This window comes from Trachypithecus francoisi, unplaced genomic scaffold (assembly GCF_009764315.1).
Source record: "Trachypithecus francoisi isolate TF-2019V2 unplaced genomic scaffold, Tfra_2.0 Lachesis_group0, whole genome shotgun sequence".
NCBI classification, from domain to species: Eukaryota; Metazoa; Chordata; class Mammalia; order Primates; family Cercopithecidae; genus Trachypithecus; species Trachypithecus francoisi.
The window spans coordinates 15,230,542-15,252,036 of record NW_022681453.1 but is presented as its reverse complement, the minus strand read 5'-3'; the positions used below and the strand labels follow the sequence as shown (position 1 = coordinate 15,252,036).

The 21,495-nt window shown below is 50.4% G+C and overlaps 2 protein-coding genes across 6 annotated transcripts in view; both read left to right on the top strand.

Moving 5' to 3' along the window:
* The window catches only part of SMARCC1 (SWI/SNF related, matrix associated, actin dependent regulator of chromatin subfamily c member 1), a 195,094-nt gene extending 191,750 nt beyond the window's left edge, over nucleotides 1-3,344 (top strand). Inside the window, exon 28 of one of the 2 annotated variants that reach the window (XM_033205621.1) lies at nucleotides 921-3,344. In XM_033205621.1, the coding sequence (XP_033061512.1) occupies nucleotides 921-1,018 (98 nt within the window). In that variant the 3' untranslated portion in view covers nucleotides 1,019-3,344. The remainder of the gene's footprint in view (nucleotides 1-920) is intronic. The other variant, XM_033205632.1, reaches the window with a different exon arrangement.
* A 6,311-nt stretch (nucleotides 3,345-9,655) lies between these two features.
* Nucleotides 9,656-21,495, top strand: part of CSPG5 (chondroitin sulfate proteoglycan 5) — a 30,268-nt gene continuing 18,428 nt past the window's right edge. Inside the window, exons 1-4 of one of the 4 annotated variants that reach the window (XM_033205601.1) lie at nucleotides 9,656-11,878; nucleotides 12,536-13,616; nucleotides 17,546-17,734; nucleotides 21,175-21,331. In XM_033205601.1, coding sequence (XP_033061492.1) covers nucleotides 11,782-11,878; nucleotides 12,536-13,616; nucleotides 17,546-17,734; nucleotides 21,175-21,331 — 1,524 coding nt within the window. In that variant the 5' untranslated portion in view covers nucleotides 9,656-11,781. Of the gene's footprint in view, nucleotides 11,879-12,157; nucleotides 12,218-12,535; nucleotides 13,617-17,545; nucleotides 17,735-21,174; nucleotides 21,332-21,495 lie in introns of those variants that run through there. The other 3 variants (XM_033205608.1, XM_033205613.1, XM_033205619.1) reach the window with 3 other exon arrangements.

The window sequence follows — 21,495 nt, the reverse complement described above, 5'->3', positions numbered from 1 at the left end:
CTGAGCCATGTGAATTGGTTCTAGGATACTAAGTAGGCCACACTGGATGAGTTGCTTCTCCGCTTCAGCCCTTCATTTCCTCCACTGAAGATGACACAAGGGATTAGATCAGTGAGTTTCAAAATGCTTTGAAGAGTCTTAAGGGTTTGGTAGAAACCTCTTGGGCATAGAGTTGGGTGAATTGATTGGTGAGCAAGGCTGCACTTTGTTTCATATGTTTTCAATTCTGACAAGATCTAGGGGTTTTTAAAACCCAGATTAAATGATCTCTAGGGTTCCTTTGTACACTAAAGCAGCTAAAGTTGACATAGGAAAGTGTCCCAGACACTCATACTAATTATTCCCTTCAGGACATGACCTAGTTTGGGCCAAAAATCGAAGGACTGCAGTCCAGGAGCTGTGGAGGCCTCCCTGGACTATCCAGTTTGTCAGCAACTGCCTCAAGTGAAGCTCTCTGGCCCTGGTGGAGACATTTAAATAGCAAGAATTTATTGATCATCTATTGTGTGCCCAGCTAGGCTAGGGACTGTGGGAGAAAGAAAAATAAGACATAGAACTGTCCCAGGAAGGAGCTTATTATTTAACTGAAGAAATAAAATTAGAACCATTGAAATACAATGAAATCAAAATTAACTTCTGAGCGATTCGTGGAAGGAGTTGGCCTGGAAGGAGGGTGGGGGAAATTCAGACACCTCCCACTCCCCAGCCACTAGGGTTAGGCTAAGCAACATGAGCAGCGACCTGGAGATTCAGAAGGAATTGACCTGCATAGACTACAGTGGAATCAATGCCTCACAGGGTGCATTGGTTGCCTGCCACTAAGAAAATGACTTCTGTGTCTTTTTTTCACTGAATAGGCTTTTTCCTCTAAGTCCCTTGTATTTCCAGCAATAACGAGTTACTCTTGGATATGTTTGCAGATCCCCCTCCACCACAGCAGCAGCCGCCGCCACCACCACCTGCAGATGGGGTCCCTCCGCCTCCTGCTCCTGGCCCACCAACCTCAGCTGCTCCTTAGCCTGGAAGATGCAGAGAACATCCACGCCCACCACCATGAGCTGGAGTGGGGATGACAAGACTTGTGTTCCTCAAACTTTCTTTGGTTTCTTTCAGGGTTTTTCTTCTCACAGCTCCAAGCACGTGTCCAGTGCCTCCCCACTCCTCTTACCACCCCTCCCTCTGACACTTTTTGTGTTGGGTCCTCAGCCAACACTCAAGGGGAAACCTGTGGTGACAGTGTGCCCTGGTCATCCTTAAAATAACCTGCATCTCCCCTGTCCTGGTGTGAGAGTAAGCTGACAGTTTCTCTGCAGGTCCTGTCAACTTTAGCATGCTATGTCTTTATCATTTTTGCTCTCTTGCAGTTTTTTGCTTTGTCTTATGCTTCTATGGATAATGCTATATAATCATTATCTTTTTATCTTTCTGTTATTATTGTTTTAAAGGAGAGCACCCTAAGTTAATAGGAACCAAAAAATAGTGATGGGCAGAAGGGGGATAGCCACAGGGGACAAACCTTAAGGCATTATAAGTGACCTTATTTCTGCTTTTCTGAGCTAAGAATGGTGCTGATGGTAAAGTTTGAGACTTTTGCCACACACAAATGTGTGAAAATTAAAAGAGATGTGGAAGGAGAACCTCAGTGATTTTATTCCCTAGTGAGGCCTCTGAGGGCCTCCACACTGTCTGGCAGAACATACCACTGAACTAGTATGTGCTAGAGGAGAGCACAAACATCCGCTCCTTTCCTAGGCCTGCTGGCTCTGGTTTTCTATGCAGATGATTCATTGGATTGGGGGTGAGTGTTTTGTTTTTCTGGGGGCAGTTTGAGCTTTGAGGGTTGTAATATTGGGAAGCATTCCTTAGTTTCCTCAACTAGCCTTGAAAGTTAGGAGTCTTGGGTAATGACCCCCGCAATGAGTCTAGCCTACTATTCACTGCTTTGTGTGCATTTTTTTTCTCCCTCTTTAAAAAACCCTTTACAAGAAAAAAAAAAAAAAAGTAGATAGTGCTGAATATTTTAGTTCGTGAAACTTGGTTAGGATGGCTGGGGGTACAGGTCCCCAAACTACCTCTTGTTGCAGTAGCCAGGGAGTAGAATTTCATGAACCGGTACTTTTAAGGTTAGGATGGGATGGGAAAAGTGAAGCAGGATATTAGCTCCTTATACCTTCTCCCTTCCATTTCTGAGAATCTCACATTCCATCTGTCACAGGGTTTTCAAAGAGATGCTGAGGGTAACAAGGAACTCACTTGGCAATCAGAGCATCATGCTTTGAGGTTTGGGGTGCTCAGGCTGGGAGGGTAGAATGCCATTCCAGAGGACAAGCCACAAAAATGCCTTAATTTGAGCTCGTATTTACCCCTGCTGATAAGTGACTTGAAAGTTCCCGGTTTTCTCGTCCTTCCCTCCCTTCTGTCCTTCCATGTGTGGGGAAAGGGTGTTTTTGGTAGAGCTTGGTTTCCAAAGCGCCTGGCTTTCTTACTTCACATTCTCAAGTGGCAGTTTCATTATTTAGAATGCAAGGTGGACATCTTTTGGATATCTTTTTCTATATATTTTCTAAAGCTTTACATATGAGAGGGTGTAGGGAGGTGTTTATAAAACACTTTAGAACTTTTTTCCTTAATATCAGAAAGCAAAAAAATAAAAATAAAACCACAATTGAGATTTGCCTTTCAAACCCTCAGGTTTGCCTCTAACCAGGTGTCCCTGGTCACCATCAGAGTACTGGAATACTGGAACCGAGGAGACCTTGGTCCTTTTGTTTTTGTTCTGGACTCTTGGGAGTGGAGATGGGAATGAGTTTATTCCTACTGGAGTTTAGTTCCAATGCATTTGGCTCCAGAAAGACCCCAGTGCCTTTTGACAGTGGCCAGGGTTTTCCCTACTTCCTGCCAGTCTTTCCCAAAGGAAACTCATTCCAAATACTTACCTGTTCCCCTGGAGTCCTAGAAGGAAAATGGAATTCTGGTTCATACTGTGGTCCCTTGTAACCTCAGGTCTTTAATGTGATCACTTTCAAATTTAAAAGATCCAGGTGGAAATATTTTTACTATAATAATAATTCTACAAAATACCTGAATTCTTAACACTGTTATATTTCAGTATCAGTGGTGGCTTTTTCTTTTCATGTCTTTGATCTGGTTTTATTCCTGTAATTCACAGCCACCTGATTTTGTGAAGGGGGGGAATAATACGTGGTTTTTGTACAAACATGTTTCTCAGTGTGTTGTTATTTTGGAGAAAATGAGGGGAGGGAGTTTGGCGAGATTGGAGAAAATGAATGAAGAAGGCCTAATCTCCCTCTTTTTCAGTGAATAAATGGAACACCATTTCTGGATTCTAGTCCCATTCTCTGCATTCATATACCAGTTTCTTCATATATCCTATGAAGAACCTAAACATTTGGCCCCGCCTTGTCTGGGTTTGGTCGGCAGTTAAAATTCTGTGACTCGGGCTTCCTTCCTGACTGCCCACCTTCATGATGTGTAAGGAACATACATTTTGAGGGTACCTCACCCAGTGTTCATTTGCATGGTCAAAGTGAAAATGAGTGGAAGTTCTCCAAAAATGATGGCCAACATCCTGGCACCTCCTGGTGTGAGAAATAGCTTTCCTTAGTGAATGGGATAATGTTTGTCAGGATGCAGTTTAGGCAGTCCCAAATTGGAGGCAGGCCTTGAGGGCAGAAGATTCTGTGAACCTTGACATACTCTAAGGACAATAAACCCTGTGCAGAAAAAAGAAGTGATTGTTTTCAGGATGCTCATAAATCCAGTGAAGCAAAAGAAGAGGATTCTGTGTCTGCCATGAGATGAATGCCCTGCTCTTCACAAAAGTGTGCCTCTAATAAAGAGAGCCTAAGCCAGCTGGGTCTCACCAGATTCCTGTACTTTCTCAAGGGTGATGGGGCAGGTTAATCCTTTATTCAAACTAAAGACTGGTTTATAAACTTGAGTGTGAATTATTTTTAGGATATTGGAGGACATGCATGATCAACTAGTCTTACATAGGTTCCATGGGTCCTTACCATGGAGTAATTCCCCCACATTCAATTAAGAATAGTTTAGGCTGGGTGCAGTGGTTCACGCCTGTAATCCCCAGCACTTGCATTTTGGGAGGCCAAGGTGGGCCAGTCACCTGAGGTCAGGAGTTTTAAGACCAGCCTGGCCGGCTGGGCGTGGTGGCTCAAGCCTGTAATCCCAGCACTTTGGGAGGCCGAGACGGGCGGATCACGAGGTCAGGAGATCGAGACCATCCTGGCTAACGCGGTGAAACCTCGTCTCTACTAAAAATACGAAAACTAGCCAGGCGAGGTGGCGGGCGCCTGTAGTCCCAGCTACTCGGGAGGCTGAGGCAGGAGAATGGTGTAAATCTGGGAGGCGGAGCTTGCAGTGAGCTGAGATCCGGCCACTGCACTCCAGCCTGGGCGACAGAGTGAGACTCCGCCTCAAAAAAAAAAAAAATAGACCAGGCTGGTCAACATGGTGAAACCCTGTCTCTAGTAAAAACAAAAAATTAGCCAGGCATGGTGGTGTGCACCTGTAATCCCAGCTACTCGGGAGGCAGAAGTTGCAGTGATCTGAGATCGCACCACTGCACTCCAGCCTGGGTGACAGTGAGACTCCCATCTCAAAAAATTTTTTAAAAAAATTTTTTTAGAGATGGGGTTTTGCTCTGTCACCCAGGCTAGAGTACAGTGGCATGATCATAGCTCACTGCAGCCTCAACCTCCTGGACTCAAGTGATCCTCCCGCCTTAACCTCCCAAAGTGCTAGGGATAAGAGGTGAGAGCCACCACGCCCAACCAAATTTTGCTTGTTTTTGTTTTTGTTTTTTTTGAGACACAGTCTCGCTCTCTCGCCCAGGCTGGAGTGCAGTGGCGCCATCTTGGCTCACTGCTGCAAGCTTCGCCTCCCAGGTTCACGCCATTCTCCTGCCTCAGCCTCCCAAGTAGCTGGGACTACAGGCACCCGCCACCACGCCCGGCTAATTTGTTGTTGTTGTTTACTATTAGTAGAGACGGGGTTTTGCTGTGTTGGCCAGGATGGTCTCGATCTCCTGACCTCGTGATCTGCCCATCTTGGCCTCCCAAAGTGCTGGGATTACAGGCGTGAGCCACCGCGCAGCCCAAATTTCGCATTTTTAACAAGTTCCCAGGAGATGCTGATGAAGCTGGTCAAGGAACCACCCTTGGAGAGCCAGTGGTTAAGAAGGTTGTATGGGCCGGGCGCTGTGGCTCAAGCCTGTAATCCCAGCACTTTGGGAGGCCGAGACAGGCGGATCACGAGGTCAGGAGATCAAGACCATCCTGGCTAACACAGTGAAACCCCGTCTCTACTAAAAAAAATACCAAAAATTAGCCGGGTGAGGTGGCGGGCGCCTGTAGTCCCAGCTACTCGGGGAGGCTGAGGCGAGAGAAGGGCGTAAACCCGGGAGGCGGAGCTTGCAGTGAGCTGAAATCCGGCCACTGCACTCCAGCCTGGGCGACAGAGCGAGACTCCGTCTCAAAAAAAAAAAAAAAAGGTTGTATGATAGAGCAAGATCCCTACAGTTCCTTACAGTTTATTGTATGAGATGTTTCATACAGTAAACATTTGAGGGCCCACTATTTGCCAGACATTGGTCCATTAATACAGTGAAATTGCAGTTGTGAATACAGTATGCAGGGCCTGTGCCATCCAGGCCATTTATTCTAATGGGGTGGGGTACAAGACCATAAATGGTTAATAAAAAATGTTTTGTATTCTTCCAAGTGTTCATAAAGAAAATGAATGCAATCAAGAGTTTCCTGGAGGTCGGGTGTGGTGGCTCACGCCTGTAATCCCAGCACTTGGGGAGGCCGAGGTGGGCGGATCACCCAAGGTTGGGAGTTCAAGACCACCCTGACCAACATGGAGAAACCTCGTCTCTACTAAAAATACAAAAAAAATTAGCCGGGTGTGGTGGCACATGCCTGTAATCCCAGCTTCTCGGGAGGCTGAGGCAGGAGAATTGCTTGAACCCAGGAGGTGGAGGTTGCGGTGAGCTGGAGATCACGCCACTGCACTCCAGCTTGGGCAACAAGAGCAAAACTCTCAAAAAAAAAAGTTTCCTGGGGACAACTTGCAGGTGGACAATGTGGATAGTCTGTGAATTGGGTGGTCTCCCGTGATTTCTGTCCTGCTGGATATGGTAGCCTGAGGGGTTGACCTTCATTCTGGAAAAACATCCATCTGAATACCCAGAGCACCCTTTTGTCTATATAATGCCAGTTTGTGAGAGTACTGTGCACACCGCTCTGCCTGTAACTGTTTATTACAAAAGCCCTGCTTTCTACAGTTCCAGGAGCATAGTTCTTTTGCTCCCATTAAAGGGGGGTGTCTTCCTGGAAACAATGTGAAAGTACCCTCAATTCCCTGTTGATGGATTATCTCCATTTAAGAAGGTCATTTCAGAATGGGATGCAAAGGTATATCCCTGAAGGAAGCGCTACCTGCCTTCAGACCCAAACCTCCTTTGTTGGATCTCCTTGTGAGCAGCTCCTCCCCGCAGCTTCATTTCCCTGTGGCTTGTTTTTAGGTATGCCAGCACTCTGGCCATTAGGATACACCTGTGATCCTGAAGTCCTTGGGACAAAGTTGAGGCAAGACTGTCATACACAAAGGGTGACTAAAGGGATAGAGAAGGTGCTATGAATCAAACTAAACAGAGGTTCCAATACCAACTGTAGCTAGCTCTAGCCCTGTTACAATTCTTATGGAACCTCTGCTCTTAGCCTGCCACGCACAACTGTAGTCATCTTTACTACCACTGCCCCCAAAGACCTTTCCATGCCCTTTTAACCTATAGAGGGCAGCCAGTTGACTAATTCTGACAGCAACTTTACCCTTCAGGGGAGATACTCCCACCTCCCCTTAGGATACAGCTTTTGCAGACCTCTGGAAAATAGCCGTGCCTTAATACAGTGTGACAACCACCTTCAGACAAGTGACAAGGAAAATGCCTCCTGCTCTGGTTCTGTGGCAATCTACCATCTAAGGTGCTCTCTGAGGCAGTTGGTCCAGAAGAATGTAAGGAAGTGGGAACAGTCTTGGATGGTAATAGCTACGCAGTTTCATTCTGATCCTCCCTAGCAGGTTTCTGTAGCAGTTTCAGAACTGAGCAGGTGATAGAAGGTGGATCCAACCAAATCGGCACAGGCTGATTGATGTGTCTGGTTTGGTCCAGACATGGATGGGTTTCCTGTGGCATCCCTGTTTGCAGTCAGCTTATTCCACAGTAGCTACAGGATGCCCGAGAAGTGCTTAGGTCACCTGCTGAGGCAGCAAGTCTCTTCTGCAGACAAACAGTTGCTTGGCCGGGTGCAGTGGCTCACACCTGTAGTCCCAGTACTTTGGGAGGCCCAGCCAGGCAGATCACCTGAGGTCAGGAGTTCAAGACCAGCCTGGTCAACATGGCAAAACCCCATCTCCACTAAAAATACAAAATTACCCGGTGTAGTGGTGCATGCCTGTAATCCCAGCTACTTGGGAGGCTGAAGCAGGAAAATTGCTTGAACCCCGGAGGTGGAGGTTGCAGTGAGCCGAGATCATGCCATTATACTCCAGCCTGGGCAACAAGAGCAAAACTCTCAAAAAAAAAAAAAAAATTGAAGTTGCTCCACATGGTGAGGCCCTGTGTTTGCTTGTGCGCTATGGCTTTCTCCCAGCTGGTTTGGCTTTGGGGTAATGAAATTCAAGAGGCTTTTCCCATCTGGTTGCAGACCCATTGCCTGAACAAGATTACCACCTTCTTCAGGTTGTGATGTCCTTAGATGACAGCACTTGCTCAACTGAGAATCCAGAGTTTTCTGCAGTGCGGAGGTGGTGGTCAGCACAAAGAACTCAGACCCCTACCCCTTAGCCCTTCCCTTTCTGGGGATGGTGTAAAGAGGCACATCACATAAAATGGTCACAGAGCAGACTGCCATGCAGCCTAGAACCAGGAGTCTGGTTCCCTGGTAAGAGATCATGGCATTATTTCTTAAATGGCTAAGCGAAGGTAGGAGAGTTGGGGAGGGGAGGAGGGAGGTCCTCTGTTCTGCCAATTGATAGTCTACCTCTGTGTCCTGATTTCTCAAGCAGGAATGAAAACCTCCATATTGAAACGAAAGGGTTTGGAATCAGGGTCTTTGTTCAAATCCTGTCCTTAACACTTAATTAGCATACTCTTGGACAAAATTGCTAATTCTCTCCATTTGCAGATGTGTAAAATAGGACAAGATATTTGTAGTGTGATTGTGAAGAATTAGGCACATTAGCACGAGGAAAACTAAAAACTCATTAATACGTTTGTGTTAGCCTGTTTGTGTTGCTATAAAAGAATACCTGAGATTGGGTAATTTATAAGGAAAAGTGTGTTTGGCTAACAGTTCTACAGGCTGTACACAACATAGAGCCAGCATCTGCTTCCAGTCAGGGCCTCAGGAAGCTTACAATCTTGACTGAAGACAAAGGGGACCCAGCATCACATGGTGAGAGCAGGAGTGAGAGAGAGAGGAGGTACTAGGTTCATGTAAACAACCAGATCTCACATGAACCCATGAAGCAAGAACTCATTACCTCGAGCACCAAGCCATTCATGAGGAGTCCACCCCCATGGCCCAAACACCTCCCACTAGACCCACCTCCAACACTACATGTCACATTTCAGCATGAGATTTGGAGAGAATAAAACATCCAAACCATATCAATGTTAATGGGTAATACTGAGGACTTAAAGCCGGGAACTTCCAGTCCACGCAGCTATGCCCCCAACCATGGCAATTGTAGCACTCCTGGTCTGGACTGCAGCCCCCTGGTCAAACCAGGGGCTTTTCATGCAGATGGAGGCTGGCTGCTTTCATGGCAACGGACCTTGAGCCTACCTGAGCTCTGGAGGCAGGCTGCCAACCCAGTAAGAACCTCAGAGGCATGAAGAAACTGTTGCCACATAAAACATCCCTGATGCCCAGATGCAAGAGACATAAATATGAGGACATGGATATAAGGATGTCAGTTTCCCTTTTTTTCACTCTGTGGTTCCTACATCTTCTGTCTCTTTTCTACCCTACCACAGTACTGTGCTCAGAAGAAATACTCATTTGACATTCTGGTTACCAAGCACTTTCACATATGAGAGACAAGTTGCTAACTCAAAGTCACACTGATGCTGAATCCTGCCCTTCCCATCACATTCCATTGACTGAGTTTTCCCATTCATCTTGTGGAGGTGTTACCCAACCAAGTGTGCTATGCTCACTTCTCAAACTGCTATTGAGATCCACTAGGGAAGATCAGAACGAAACTGAGTGGCAACAATTGATTTAAAATCCCAAATTGGGCAGGGCATGGTGGCTCATGCCTGCAATCCCAGCACCTTGGGACGCCAAGGCGGGCGGATCACCTGAGGTCTGGAGTTCGAGACCAGTCAGAGCCAACATGGAGAAATCCCATGTCTACAAAAAATACAAAATTAGCCGGGCGTGGCATGCCTGTAATCCCAGCTACTCAGGAGGCTGAGGCAGGAGAATCATTTGAACCTGGGAGGCAGAGGTTGCAGTGAGTCAATATCATACCATTGCACTCCAGTCTGGGCGACAGAGCAAGACTCTGTCTCAAAAAAAAAAAAAAAAAAAAAAAATCAAAATTGAAGGAAGTGTTAGCAGACTTCATCTCCAGGAAAGGGAAGATACTTAAATAGTTAACACAATATATTTAAAATGAGTGGGAGAACTTCCTCCATCAAACCCTGTTGAAAATGTGTGAGTGGTTGTCATGCCCCAGACATCAAGGAACCCATCCATGAGGTTTTCCCACACAGACCGGCCTCAGGAAGGGAAGGAGGAGGTAGGCCACTCTGACAGCCACAACCCGAGTTGAGGAAACAAGCAGAGGAACACAGAGAGTCTACATACAGTAAAAGGTGACAGGAGTTAAGCTGCACACAAGGGAAGCCGAGATGGGTTGGAGGCAATTAAGGGTGTGTTGCTGCTTCTGTGGCCAAGAGGTGAGTGCAAAGCCCTACATGGTGTCCTGTTTAGAGAAGGCTATTGTTTCAAACATATTTTACTTGGTCCCTGGAGGAGCATGAAACTATGAAAGAAAGAGCCTTGCCCCTTTTTTCAAGGAGCTCCAGACCACAGTTCTGGGATGGGTGTGGGTGGTTGCCATTCATTCATTTACGCCTGTCTGATATGGAGCCTCCCTGTGTTACCAGCCCTGTGCACTTAAGTGCCTTGCAGTCCAGTGAGGTATAACTGTAGGTAAGGTGAGATGATAGGCATAAGTGTAACTGCTGAGGAGGCTTCATAGAGGGAAAGGTGATAAGAACTGAGCTTTTCTGGCATGAGGAGTTTACCAGGCAGGAGAGGTAGAGATGCTAGGCTAGGCAAATAGGCTGCAGCCATAGTTCTGCTGAAAAACAGGTGTTGAACCAAGGCAACTCCATCTGGAGACATGTATAAGAAAGATTAGGAGATGGAATCTCCATCTTGGTCACTTACTTGGTCCTCTAAGACAGAAATGGGACCATCTCTTAAATACTGGAGTTGTCCTATCATCTCCTTGGGCTGATACCCTGAACTGTCATTCGGGTGAATAACACATTAAGGGGTAGACGGTCGGTTTGGGGGAATAAACTAAGTGACTAGGTTGCGGTTCCTCCTCCCGACTAAGCAGACCTCCTGGGAGTGGTCTTGGGTTGCCCTGTGAGCCCTGAAGCTGTGAATGGGCCCCACAGATACTCTAAAGCCAGGCGTTCATGTGTGCCCGGCTGGGGATCTAGGTCCCCCTGGTCTACCTAGGAATCTGAGTCTTGGTGGTCTGAGACACCTGGGGGACGACGTATCCCGGAGAAGGGACCAGGATTAAAGGCCGCCCCCCAGGCTGCTCGGAGGAGGCTAGAAGGAAGGCGAGGTAGCCGCAGTCCCAGGGAGGGTCTCACCCCTTGCTCCAGGGATGCGTTCTGGCGGGCCTGGCTGTGCGAGATCTGGGCTAGTGGCTTTGGCTGCGAACGGATTATGTCTGATCCGATTAGAGCCTGGGCCGTCGGCTTCGCCCCCTTGCCAGGCTCTGCCAACGCCCGCCCCTCCCTCGTGGAGACCCGGAGACCTCCCTGAGAGCCTTCCCGCCCGGAACATGGGATTGGTGCAGAAATTCGAGAGGTTCCATGCGCCCCGGGCCTGGCTTGTTTCCACAGTGGGGGCTCTTGCTTCCGCCCCCTGCGGCTCTTCTGAGCCCCGCCCCGACCCTGCGGGTATCTGGGCCCGCGACGTCCCCGCCTCCATGCCTGCCGCGTGGCGGGTGGGTTCCTCCGGGTCGGGGCCCCGTGCCGCCTCTTCACCTGGGGCGGGACCGTGGCCCCATCCCACAGGTCTCCCGCCCGTGCACCTGTCGCCTAACGCCGCGCGCCGCGCCGCGCAGCGCAGTACGCTTGCCCCGCGCTCCCAGTCCATGTGTCTCCTAGTCCCCTGCGAGGGGTCTGTCTGTTCCCCTGGCAGGCGGACCAAGGGGCCGGCGTCAGCGCTACGTGCGGCGGGGCCGGCGCGGCGGGCGGGGTGAGGGCGGCGCTGAGCGCAGCGGCGGCAGCGGCGGCGCGGGAGGCGGGGAGGCGCGGCGCGCCGGGGACAGCGGCGGACGGCGGCGGCGGCATGCGGCTCCTCGCGCTGCCCATCGTGGGCTGAGGCGTCCGCAGAACGGGCGGGAGGCGCGGCGGCCGGGCGAGCCGAGGGCGCAGCCAGCCGGGCGGACCGCGGACAGCGGTCGGGGCGCCGCGCCATGGGGCGAGCCGGGGGCGGGGGCCCGGGCCGGGGACCGCCGCCACTGCTGCTGCTTCTGGGGGCCGCGCTGGTCCTGGCCTCTGGGGCCGTGCCGGGTAGGTATGACTGCGCCCGGGACCCCCGCGGCCCTCGCGCCCCACCCAGGGCAGGGGTCCCGCTGGCTGCAGGGACAGGTGGAGCTGTGAGCTGTGGCAAGGGGGCGGGGCACCGCCTGGCCACAGCCGGGAGGCGGAAGGGTCCCAGGAGGTGGTGGGGGTCCGGGGAAGGCCGACCCGGGTGGAGGCCGACCCGGGTGGGGGTAGCCGGGACCCAAGAGCGCGAGCCGCTGTGCGGGCTGGGGGCGGGGCCGGAGGCGGGGCTGGGGCGGGGCCTGAGGGTGAGACTTCGGGGCGGAACCTGGAGCTGAAGGAGCGCGCCTGTGGACGTGGCTCAGGGTGGGTTCCCGAGGGTGAGACTTCTGGGTGGGCCGAGCTGGGGCCTCCCTGGCCTGGCTCCTCAGACGGCGGGGCAGGTCGGGCGGGACCCGAGCCGCGAGCCTTTGGGCAGGCTGTGATCCTGGGCTTGGGGGCAGACTCCGGGACGGGGCTTAGAGGTGCCGGGTGGCTGGGGTCACACTGGGGCGGTGGCGTCTGCGGGTGGCGGGGTCTGGGTTGACCGGGTCTAGGCGAGCGGACCTGGCCGGGTCGGGCCCGGGCTCCAGGGCTCCCCAGCGCGCCACCCTGACGCCCCGCCCCTCGCCCTCCCGCCCGCAGCGCGTGAGGCGGGCAGCGCGGTGGAGGCCGAAGAGCTGGTGAAGGGCAGGCCGTCGTGGGAGCCGCGTGCCAACGACACGCGGGAAGAAGCCGGCCCACCAGCGGCTGGGGAAGATGAGGCCTCGTGGACCGCGCCTGGCGGCGAGCTGGCCGGGCCAGAGGAGGTGCTGCAGGCGACCGGCACCGCCTGGCTGGAGGCTGACAACCCAGGCCTGGGAGGAGTGACCGCAGAGGCGGGTAGCGGCGATGCCCAGGCCCTTCCAGCTACGCTCCAGGCTCCCCACGAGGTCCTCGGGCAGTCAATCATGCCCCCTGCCATTCCTGAGGCTACGGAGGCCAGCGGGCCACCCTCCCCCACCCCGGGCGACAAGCTGAGCCCAGCTTCTGAACTCCCCAAGGAGAGCCCCTTGGAGGTTTGGCTGAACCTGGGGGGCAGCACACCCGACCCTCAAGGGCCAGAGCCGACTTACCCCTTTCAGGGCACCCTGGAGCCCCAACCGGCATCAGATATCATTGACATCGACTACTTCCAAGGATTGGATGGTGAGGGTCGTGGCGCAGACCTGGGGAGCTTCCCAGGGTCACCAGGAACCTCAGAGAACCACCCTGATACTGAGGGAGAGACCCCTTCCTGGAGCCTGCTTGACTTATACGATGATTTCACCCCCTTTGATGAATCTGATTTCTACCCCACCACATCCTTTTATGATGACTTGGATGAAGAGGAGGAGGAGGAGGATGACAAAGATGCAGTAGGAGGTGGAGACCTAGAAGATGAAAATGAGCTTCTAGTGCCCACTGGGAAGCCCGGTCTGGGGCCCGGGACAGGCCAGCCCAACAGTCGGTGGCATGCTGTCCCTCCACAGCACACTCTGGGGTCGGTCCCTGGCAGCAGCATCGCCCTCAGGCCCCGCCCAGGAGAGCCAGGCAGGGACCTGGCCTTCAGTGAAAATGGCACTGAGTGCCGCAGTGGCTTTGTGCGGCATAATGGCTCCTGCCGGTCAGTGTGCGACCTCTTCCCAAGTTACTGTCACAATGGCGGCCAGTGCTACCTGGTGGAGAACATAGGGGCCTTCTGCAGGTAAGGGCATGGCAGGCAGGTGCATAGGGACACTGAAGTGTGTATGTGAGGCCGACTCAACAGAGGTCAGTGTGACAGGCACAGCTTGCAAGAGGTTGTAAAGTCGTAGGATTCCCAGGTGGAGAAATGTTCACTCAGGCTTCTACAGAATTACTTCGTAAAATACACTTCCTGTGACCTTATCACTAGGAGAGGTTCCTCAGAAATAAGATTCTGTCTTTCCTCTGTGCGTTGTGTCCTTACCCAAACCCTCAGTTACAAAGGCAGAATGCGGCTGGGCGCCGTAGCTCACTCCTGTAATCCCAGCACTTTGGGAGGCCGAGGCAGGCAGATCACCTGAGGTTGGAAGTTCGAGACCAGCCTGACCAACATGGAGAAATCCCATCTCTACTAAAAACATAAAAAATTGCCAGGTGTGGTGGCTCACACCTGTAATCCCAGCACTTTGGGAGGCTGAGGTGGGCAGATCACTTGAGGTCAGGAGGTGGAGACCATCCTGGCTAACACGTGAAACCCCCTCTCTACTAAAAATGCAAAAATTAGCTGGGCGTGGTGGTGGGCGCCTGTAGTCCCAGCTACTAGGGAGGCTGAGGGAGGAGAATGGTGTGAACCTGGGAGGCGGAGCTTGCAGTGAGCTGAGATCCGGCCACTGCACTCCAACCTGGGCGACAGAGCGAGACTCCGTATCAAAAAAAATAAAAATAAAAATAAAAAATTTAGCCGGATGTGGTGGCGGGCGCCTGTAATCCCAGCTACTCAGGAGGCTGATGCAGGAGAATTGCTTGAACCTGGGAGCTGGAGGTTGCGGTGAGCCAACATCGCGCCATTGCACTCCAGCCTGGGCAACAGGAGCGAAACTCTGTCTCAAAAAAATAGAAAAGAAAAAAAAGGCAAAATGAAGGGACTTCTTTAAGACTTTTGGAAAGAGGGCTGGGTTGAGGAGTGTTTGCTGGAGAGAGTTCTGGCGGTACTGGTGAGAGGGGTAGGCCCATAAACCTACTCTGTGGGATAAAGACAGCTGCTGAACACCGCTCCATGCCTTGTGCACGGCGGGAGGAGGGGCCAGTTCCTCAGAAGGGATGTAGGCATGCAAACTCAAACGGCAGGACCTTCTTGGAAACAGACCTCAAAATGCAGCTACTCACACAGGTAAAATCAAGCTGAGGGTCTTCGTATTGCAGATGGAGGGGTGTTTCTTGACTTTGGGAGGTGGCTTTTTTCTCTCTACTTTGATGTTTGTCTACCTTGGGATATCATATCCATAATCCTTTTAAAGACTCAGAGTTTAGTTTCCCTAAGGGCATTGTCTGCAGCTCATCAGTAATTACCATACTCACCTCACTCTTGGGAACTGCCCTCACAGTGAGGTATTTAACTTGCTGGAGAGCTTGCAGCCTGATTCCAGAAGAATCCCAGGTTGGGGTGATCAGGTGGTTTGCTTGTCTCCATCCTTTACTGGCTGTAGAAGTGGAGTAGAGCCCTCAGACTCCTTTGAGGGTTGTCTCCATTAGTCCTAAGTGGAGCATTTCTGTCATCTGACTGTCTCCTTTTATTTTTAGTAGAGACAGGGTTTCACCATATTGGCCAGGCTGGTCTCAAACTCCTGACCTCGAGTGATCCGTCCACCTCAACTTCTCAAAGTGCTAGGATTACAGGCGTGAGCCACCATGCCCGGCCAGGGTATCTCTTTTTCAAGTGTCATTCTCCATCCTTCTTGTTCTTGTTCGTTCTGCCAGGTATATGAAGAATTCAAGTTCCTTAAGTCCTGATGTAGTGATCAGAGAATAACATATAGAAAGCAATGAGTATTTTGTCCTTGGCATTGTAACTTGAGTTCCAGTTTCTTTCTATGAAGTTCTTTTTTGTTTGTTTGTTTGTTTTGAGGTGAAGTCTCGCTCTGTCGCCCAGGCTGGAGTGCAGTGGCGCGATCTCAACTCACTATAATCTCCGCCTCCCAGGTTCACACCATTCTCCTGCCTCAGCCACCTGAGTAGCTGGGACTACAGGTGCCCACCACCACGCCCGGCTAATTTTTTGTATTTTTAGTAGAAACGAGGTTTCACTGTGTTAGCCAGGATGGTTTCAATGTCCTGACCTCGTGATCTGCCCGCCTCGGCCTCCCAAAGTGCTGGGATTACAGGCATGAGCCACTGCGCCCGGCCGAAGTTCTTTTTTATAAATGGTCATGACTTTAGGGTCACTTATAGGACGTGACCACACAGTTCTTGGAGTTGTCCAGCCACTGCCAAAAGGAGGTACTGTGATTAAGAAATTATAGCAGTTTTATTTTTAAAAAGAAAATATGGCAATAAACTAACTTGCCCATTGATTAAGGGCTACCAGAAATATGAGGAAACCCTGTGATTTTGCTCCTCAAACTTCAGTTTGGGGGACTATAGTGATGTAGCCTGGGGGTTGTGCAACCTCTTTGCAAAATTATCATCTTTCATCCTGTTGGAAGCCTGGAATTTTCACCTTCAAAGTGAACTCCCCACAATAGTATGAAATTTTACAGCTCTAGAAAGCTGTAAAAGTTCCCAGAATCTCCTGGAACTCTCAGAAAATTCCCAAGTAGAAAAATAAGATTGTCTTCCTCACTAAGCTACATGGCTCTGCCAGCACGGGTCTACCAGCCTCTCACTGCCTCACAAGGGCTTCTCCACGTGTCCACTCCAGCTTCCCTTGCTTAGCTTCCATCCCAGGATCACATTCGGTCCTTCCTACCAGATTCCTCCCCTGGCTGTGTACACCCAGGCCTGGCCACGGCTTGAAAACTATTTTTGCATTCCACTCACAGGAGACTGCTGAGCCGTTGGTTGCAGACTGCAGTGTGCCTTTGTCTCTGTCACCCTGACCCACTGCAGGGAAATGAGCAGAGCTGTGGCGGAACTTCTCTAGAACACTGGGGTAGAGGGCCCCGCTTAGAGGGGTCTGCATTCCCTGGCAAGCTCAAACAGATAGCCCTCCATGACGGCAGAGGCTCAGTTGGAAAACAAAGAATTTCTTGCTAGCCATGTCTCCCCACCCTATTCTAGATGTGGAGTAGCCAGTTCTCTGGTGCATAATTTCCCCATTTCTGGACCCTTTTCTCTTGTCTGTCATTCACCCTGAGGTTCATGTCCTCCCTCCTTTGCCTGTCTCTGTATCCTTCCACATCTTTCCTCTTTGAAGCAGCCTAGTTCCCATGGAAACAGCAATGTCATGGGAAGAGTTGGAGCCTGGGAATGTCCCCAAGGGCAGGAGAAAGTCACTCAACAAAAAGACTAAAACCCACCCAGAGGGTTGATTCTCACTGTGCTTGCATGACAGTTCTCATAGTACTAGAATAGGGAGCTTTAGGGGCAGAACTTGGGGCTGCAGAGATAGAAGAATCTATATCCATCTTTCTGTTTGTCCTTGTCTGTCACTTCCTTATTTTTCAGTGTCTTCTCAGCCACGTGAACTAGGTGGGACTACAAAGCAGCAAGATAGGTTTGCATGTGCAGGGCAGGTCCTGGGACTTTGTAGTTGTAGCTCTTATTCCTCTTGTTTTTCATCTTTCTTTGACCCACAGCCAAGGGCAGGGAGAGGCCTGAGAGGATCTTGTTGGTGTCTTCATTGAGGCTGCACAGCAGAAGACCAGGATTCCCTTCCCTCCTCGGTCACTTAGCAGTCAGAGAACTTTGACCAGTTCACTCGGTTTCTCTACACCTCGGTTACCTCATTCATATTACAGACCTCAGAGCTCCCTGGCCCACGTCATAGAATGGTTGTGAAGGTGGGGGTGATCACACCAGCTCTGAGGGCTGTGCAGATTCAGAGCATTACAGTTGCTGTAGTTGGCCTTAGGAACAGGCTGTGGAGATAGGTGCTGGGGTCAGGGCCCAGGCCCTTGCTGTGGCCGTGGTTGCCTGCTCCATCGCTACGGTTTCTCAATGTCGCTGCTGCAGGTGCAACACGCAGGACTACATCTGGCACAAGGGGATGCGCTGCGAGTCCATCATCACCGACTTCCAGGTGATGTGCGTGGCCGTGGGCTCAGCTGCCCTCGTCCTGCTCCTGCTCTTCATGATGACGGTGTTCTTCGCCAAGAAGCTCTACCTGCTCAAGACGGAGAACACCAAGCTGCGTAGGACCAAGTGAGTCTGTGTCACTCACCCATCCACCCAGGTCAGGGTGTGGGAGGCCCCCGACCCTGCTCTACCCCTCCAACTGATCCAGGGACTTTGTCGTGAGGGTTTCTGGCACCTGTGCTCCATTCCCAGCTGTTTTGTCGGTGCTAAAGATTCACCCAGGCTCGTCTGTTCCCACACAAAATGTGCTGGAGCTGCAGCAAAGGTGAAGCCCCCGTGGCACACTGCCGCTGTCCAGCAGCTTTCCCAAAACCCTGCCCTAGGCATCTGAGAGCCTGCTTTAAAAAGGCAGCCAGCATGTAGCTACTCCTCCTCTAGCCCCCAAGTAAGTTACTCAGTCTGTCCACCCTCCTGATAGCCCCTTCTTCCCTGGACTGTGACAGCCAGCAGCCAGTGCAAGATGTCATTCACAATTCTGTGTGGAGGAACTCCATCTCTTTCACATCTGTCACCCAAAACCATCTCCTCCTTGGTGAATGCTAAGGAGAAAGGGTTTATTGAGCACCACACTGCACTGGTTTTTGAAAGCTAGTCAAGCCTGTGTCCAATCAGAAGTGCAAGGAACTTAAGGAAATCCTCTTTACCTCTCCTGAAAAGAATATGTGGGGAGAACTAGGTTTAACTTCCTCTACTGTGGATTTTAAGGGCTATGTGGGATATAGAATCTTATTTCAGCTCTTCCCTTAGCAAAGCAGTGACTATTGTGTTCATGTGAGAATCAACATGTGTTTGCCTTTAAGCCCCTGCCTTGAACACTAGGATGTGACCTTATACGCTATGAGAGAATTACTCCTATCACTAAGCAAAGTTAGAAAACCTTTTGGAAGTGTCACAGGAGTCACAAAAGGGAGATTGGAGTTCAGCTTCCTTGGGACCCCAGAAACGATTTATGCAGAACTGCTCCCACTTCCCTTTCAACCTGTTGCCCCATTAATCCCCTTCTCCTTGACCTGAGACTCCCTCTAGAGAATATGACTGAGAATATGACTGAAGGACTTTCCCTGGGTCCTGGGAAAAGGACAAAACACCATCTGTTGCTCCTTTGCTGGGTAGACTCACACAATGTACAGATGCCAGCAGCTCTCTGCAGCCTTTCAGCTAACCGCCGCGGGGCTGGTAGGGCCTCTCCATTGTGCCTGTGCACTGAGGCGGGCTGCATCTACGCACGTGATCACTCCAGAAAGACACCGTCCTGGACCCCTGGCTCCTCACGCCTACACCAAGGGGGTAGCGGTATCCAGGGGACAGGAGATGGGACTGCTTCAATCACAGCAGTTGCTAATGAGGATGGGGGAGAGAAAGGAAAGGAACAACAGCCAGGGCAGTGAAGAAGCAAGAGCTGAGGCCAGGTGCAGGACCCTATTCTAGGGCCTCCTCCTCTAGCCAGCCCTGTGTTTTTCACAGAGCATGGCCCTCTTATTTCTCCACATGCCTTCTTTCTTTCCCAAGCCTGGTTACTGCTTTGATGGTGTGACATGTGCCTGGTGCACTGCAGATACTGCCATAATTTATTTATTCTAAAATATACCTTTTTCCCCCCACATATTAACATCTCTGAAATTGGATTGTGTCTTACAATCACTGGCATCTTTTTTTTTTTTTTTTTTTTAATTGAGACAGGGTCTCACTATGTTACCCAGGGTGGTCTTGAACTCCTGGGCTCAAGTGATCCTTCCACCTCAGCCTCCCAAATAGCTGTGACTACAGGCATGCACCGCTGTGCCCAACCACTGGCATCTTATGATCACTGTTGGCCACATGGTAGTTATGATGTAGTGGTAATTCCCCGGCATGCACAAATGGGTTCTGAGCTGTTCATATTGTTGTCAGTCCCTTATCTAAAGTCTAAATGAACTACTTCAAGTATATAAGAAAAACTCAGTTGGGCGTGGTGGCTCACGCCTATAATCCCAGCACTTTGGGAGGCCGAGGCGGGTGGATCACGACGGGTGGATCACAAGGTCAGGTGTTCAAGACCAGCCTGGCCAAGATGGTGAAACCCTGTCTCTACTAAAAATACAAAAATTAGCTGGGTGTGGTGATGGGCACCTGCAGTCCCATCTACTCGGGAGGCTGAGCCAGATAATGCTTGAACCCAGGAGGTGGAGGTTGCAGTGAGCCGAGATTGTGCCACTGCACTCCAGCCTGGCAACAGAGCAAGACTCTGTCTCAAAACAAACGAACAAAAAAACCCTCTAAGGTGTAAGAAAGTATTGGATGATGGCTTAAGTGGTGGAATTGTTTTTATTTTTTCTTAATGGTACATCAAATAATGGTGCATCCTATTACAATCCATGGCATTTGGCTAGATACTGTGACTCATGCCTGTAATCCCAAGACTTTGGGAGGCCAAAGCAGGAGTACCACCTGAACCCAAGGATTTGAGTCCAGCCTGAGCAACATAGCAAGACCTCATCTTTACAAAAAAAAAACAAGAAAATGTTTTAAGATAATCTGGGAGAGGGGAGGGAGAGCATTAGGACAAACAGCCAATGCACGTGGGGCTTAAAACCTAGATGATGGGTTGATGGGTTCAGCCAACTACCATGACACACATATACCTATATAACAAACCAACATGTTCTGCACTTATATCCCAGAACTTAAAGTACAATTTAAAAAAAAAAGATAATCCATGGCATTTGATAAAATACAGTATTTGGCTGGGCACAGTGGCTCACACCTGTAATCCTAACACTTTGGGAGGCTGAGGCAGGCAGATTGCTTGAGCTCAGGAGTTCAAGATCAGCCTGGACAACGTGGTAAAACCCCATCTCTACAAAAATTACCTGGGCATGGTGGCATGCACCTGTAGTCCCAGCTACTTGGGAGGCTGAGGTGGGAGGATCACTTGAACCCAGGAGGTCAAGGCACAGTGAGCTGTGATTGTGCCACTGCACTCAAGCCTGGGCAACAGAGTGAGACCCTGTCTCAAAAAGAAAAGAAAAGAAAAGCCTTTAAAAACCGATAACCAGCACTAGGCACAGTTCTGCACTTACCAATAAAATTTAAAATACTTTTTTAATAAAGAAAGAAATACAGTATTTGGTTTTTTTGTTTGTTTGTTTTTTGAGATGGAGTCTCGCTCTGTTGGCCTGGCTGGAGTGCAGTGGCACAATCTCGGCTCGCTACAACCTCCGCCTCCCGGGTTCAAATGATTCTCCTGCTTCAACCTCCCAAGTAGCTGGGATTACAGGTGCATGCCACTACACCCAGCTAATTTTTGTATTTTTAGTAGAGATGGGGTTTCACCACGTTCACCAAGCTAATCTGACTCCTGAACTCCAGTGATCTGCCTGCCATAGCCTCCCAAAGTGCTAGGATTACAGGCATTGAGCCACCACGCCCGGCCAAAATACAGTATTTGATCCAGAAGCTAAGACATTGTCATGTTTTGCCGTGATTATTTCACTTACATTTTTCCTTCACTCTTCTCTCTTAATCAGCAAATTCCGGACCCCAGCTGAGCTCCACAATGATAACTTCTCCCTCTCCACCATTGCTGAGGGCTCTCACCCAAATGTAAGGAAACTTTGCAACACTCCCCGTACCTCCTCCCCCCATGCCCGTGCCTTGGCTCACTATGATAACGTTATCTGTCAGGTAACTTGTTTTCTTCACATCTCTCCTCTTATGCATGCTTTGGCCCCTGGCCCATGTCTGGTGTCTATTTCAAAGTGTGAAATCCCCAGAGAGCTCTGGAGGTCAGCCTAGGGCAACTGGGTTGGGCAGCAAAGGTGGGAATAAGCACTTGATGGTGTATCACT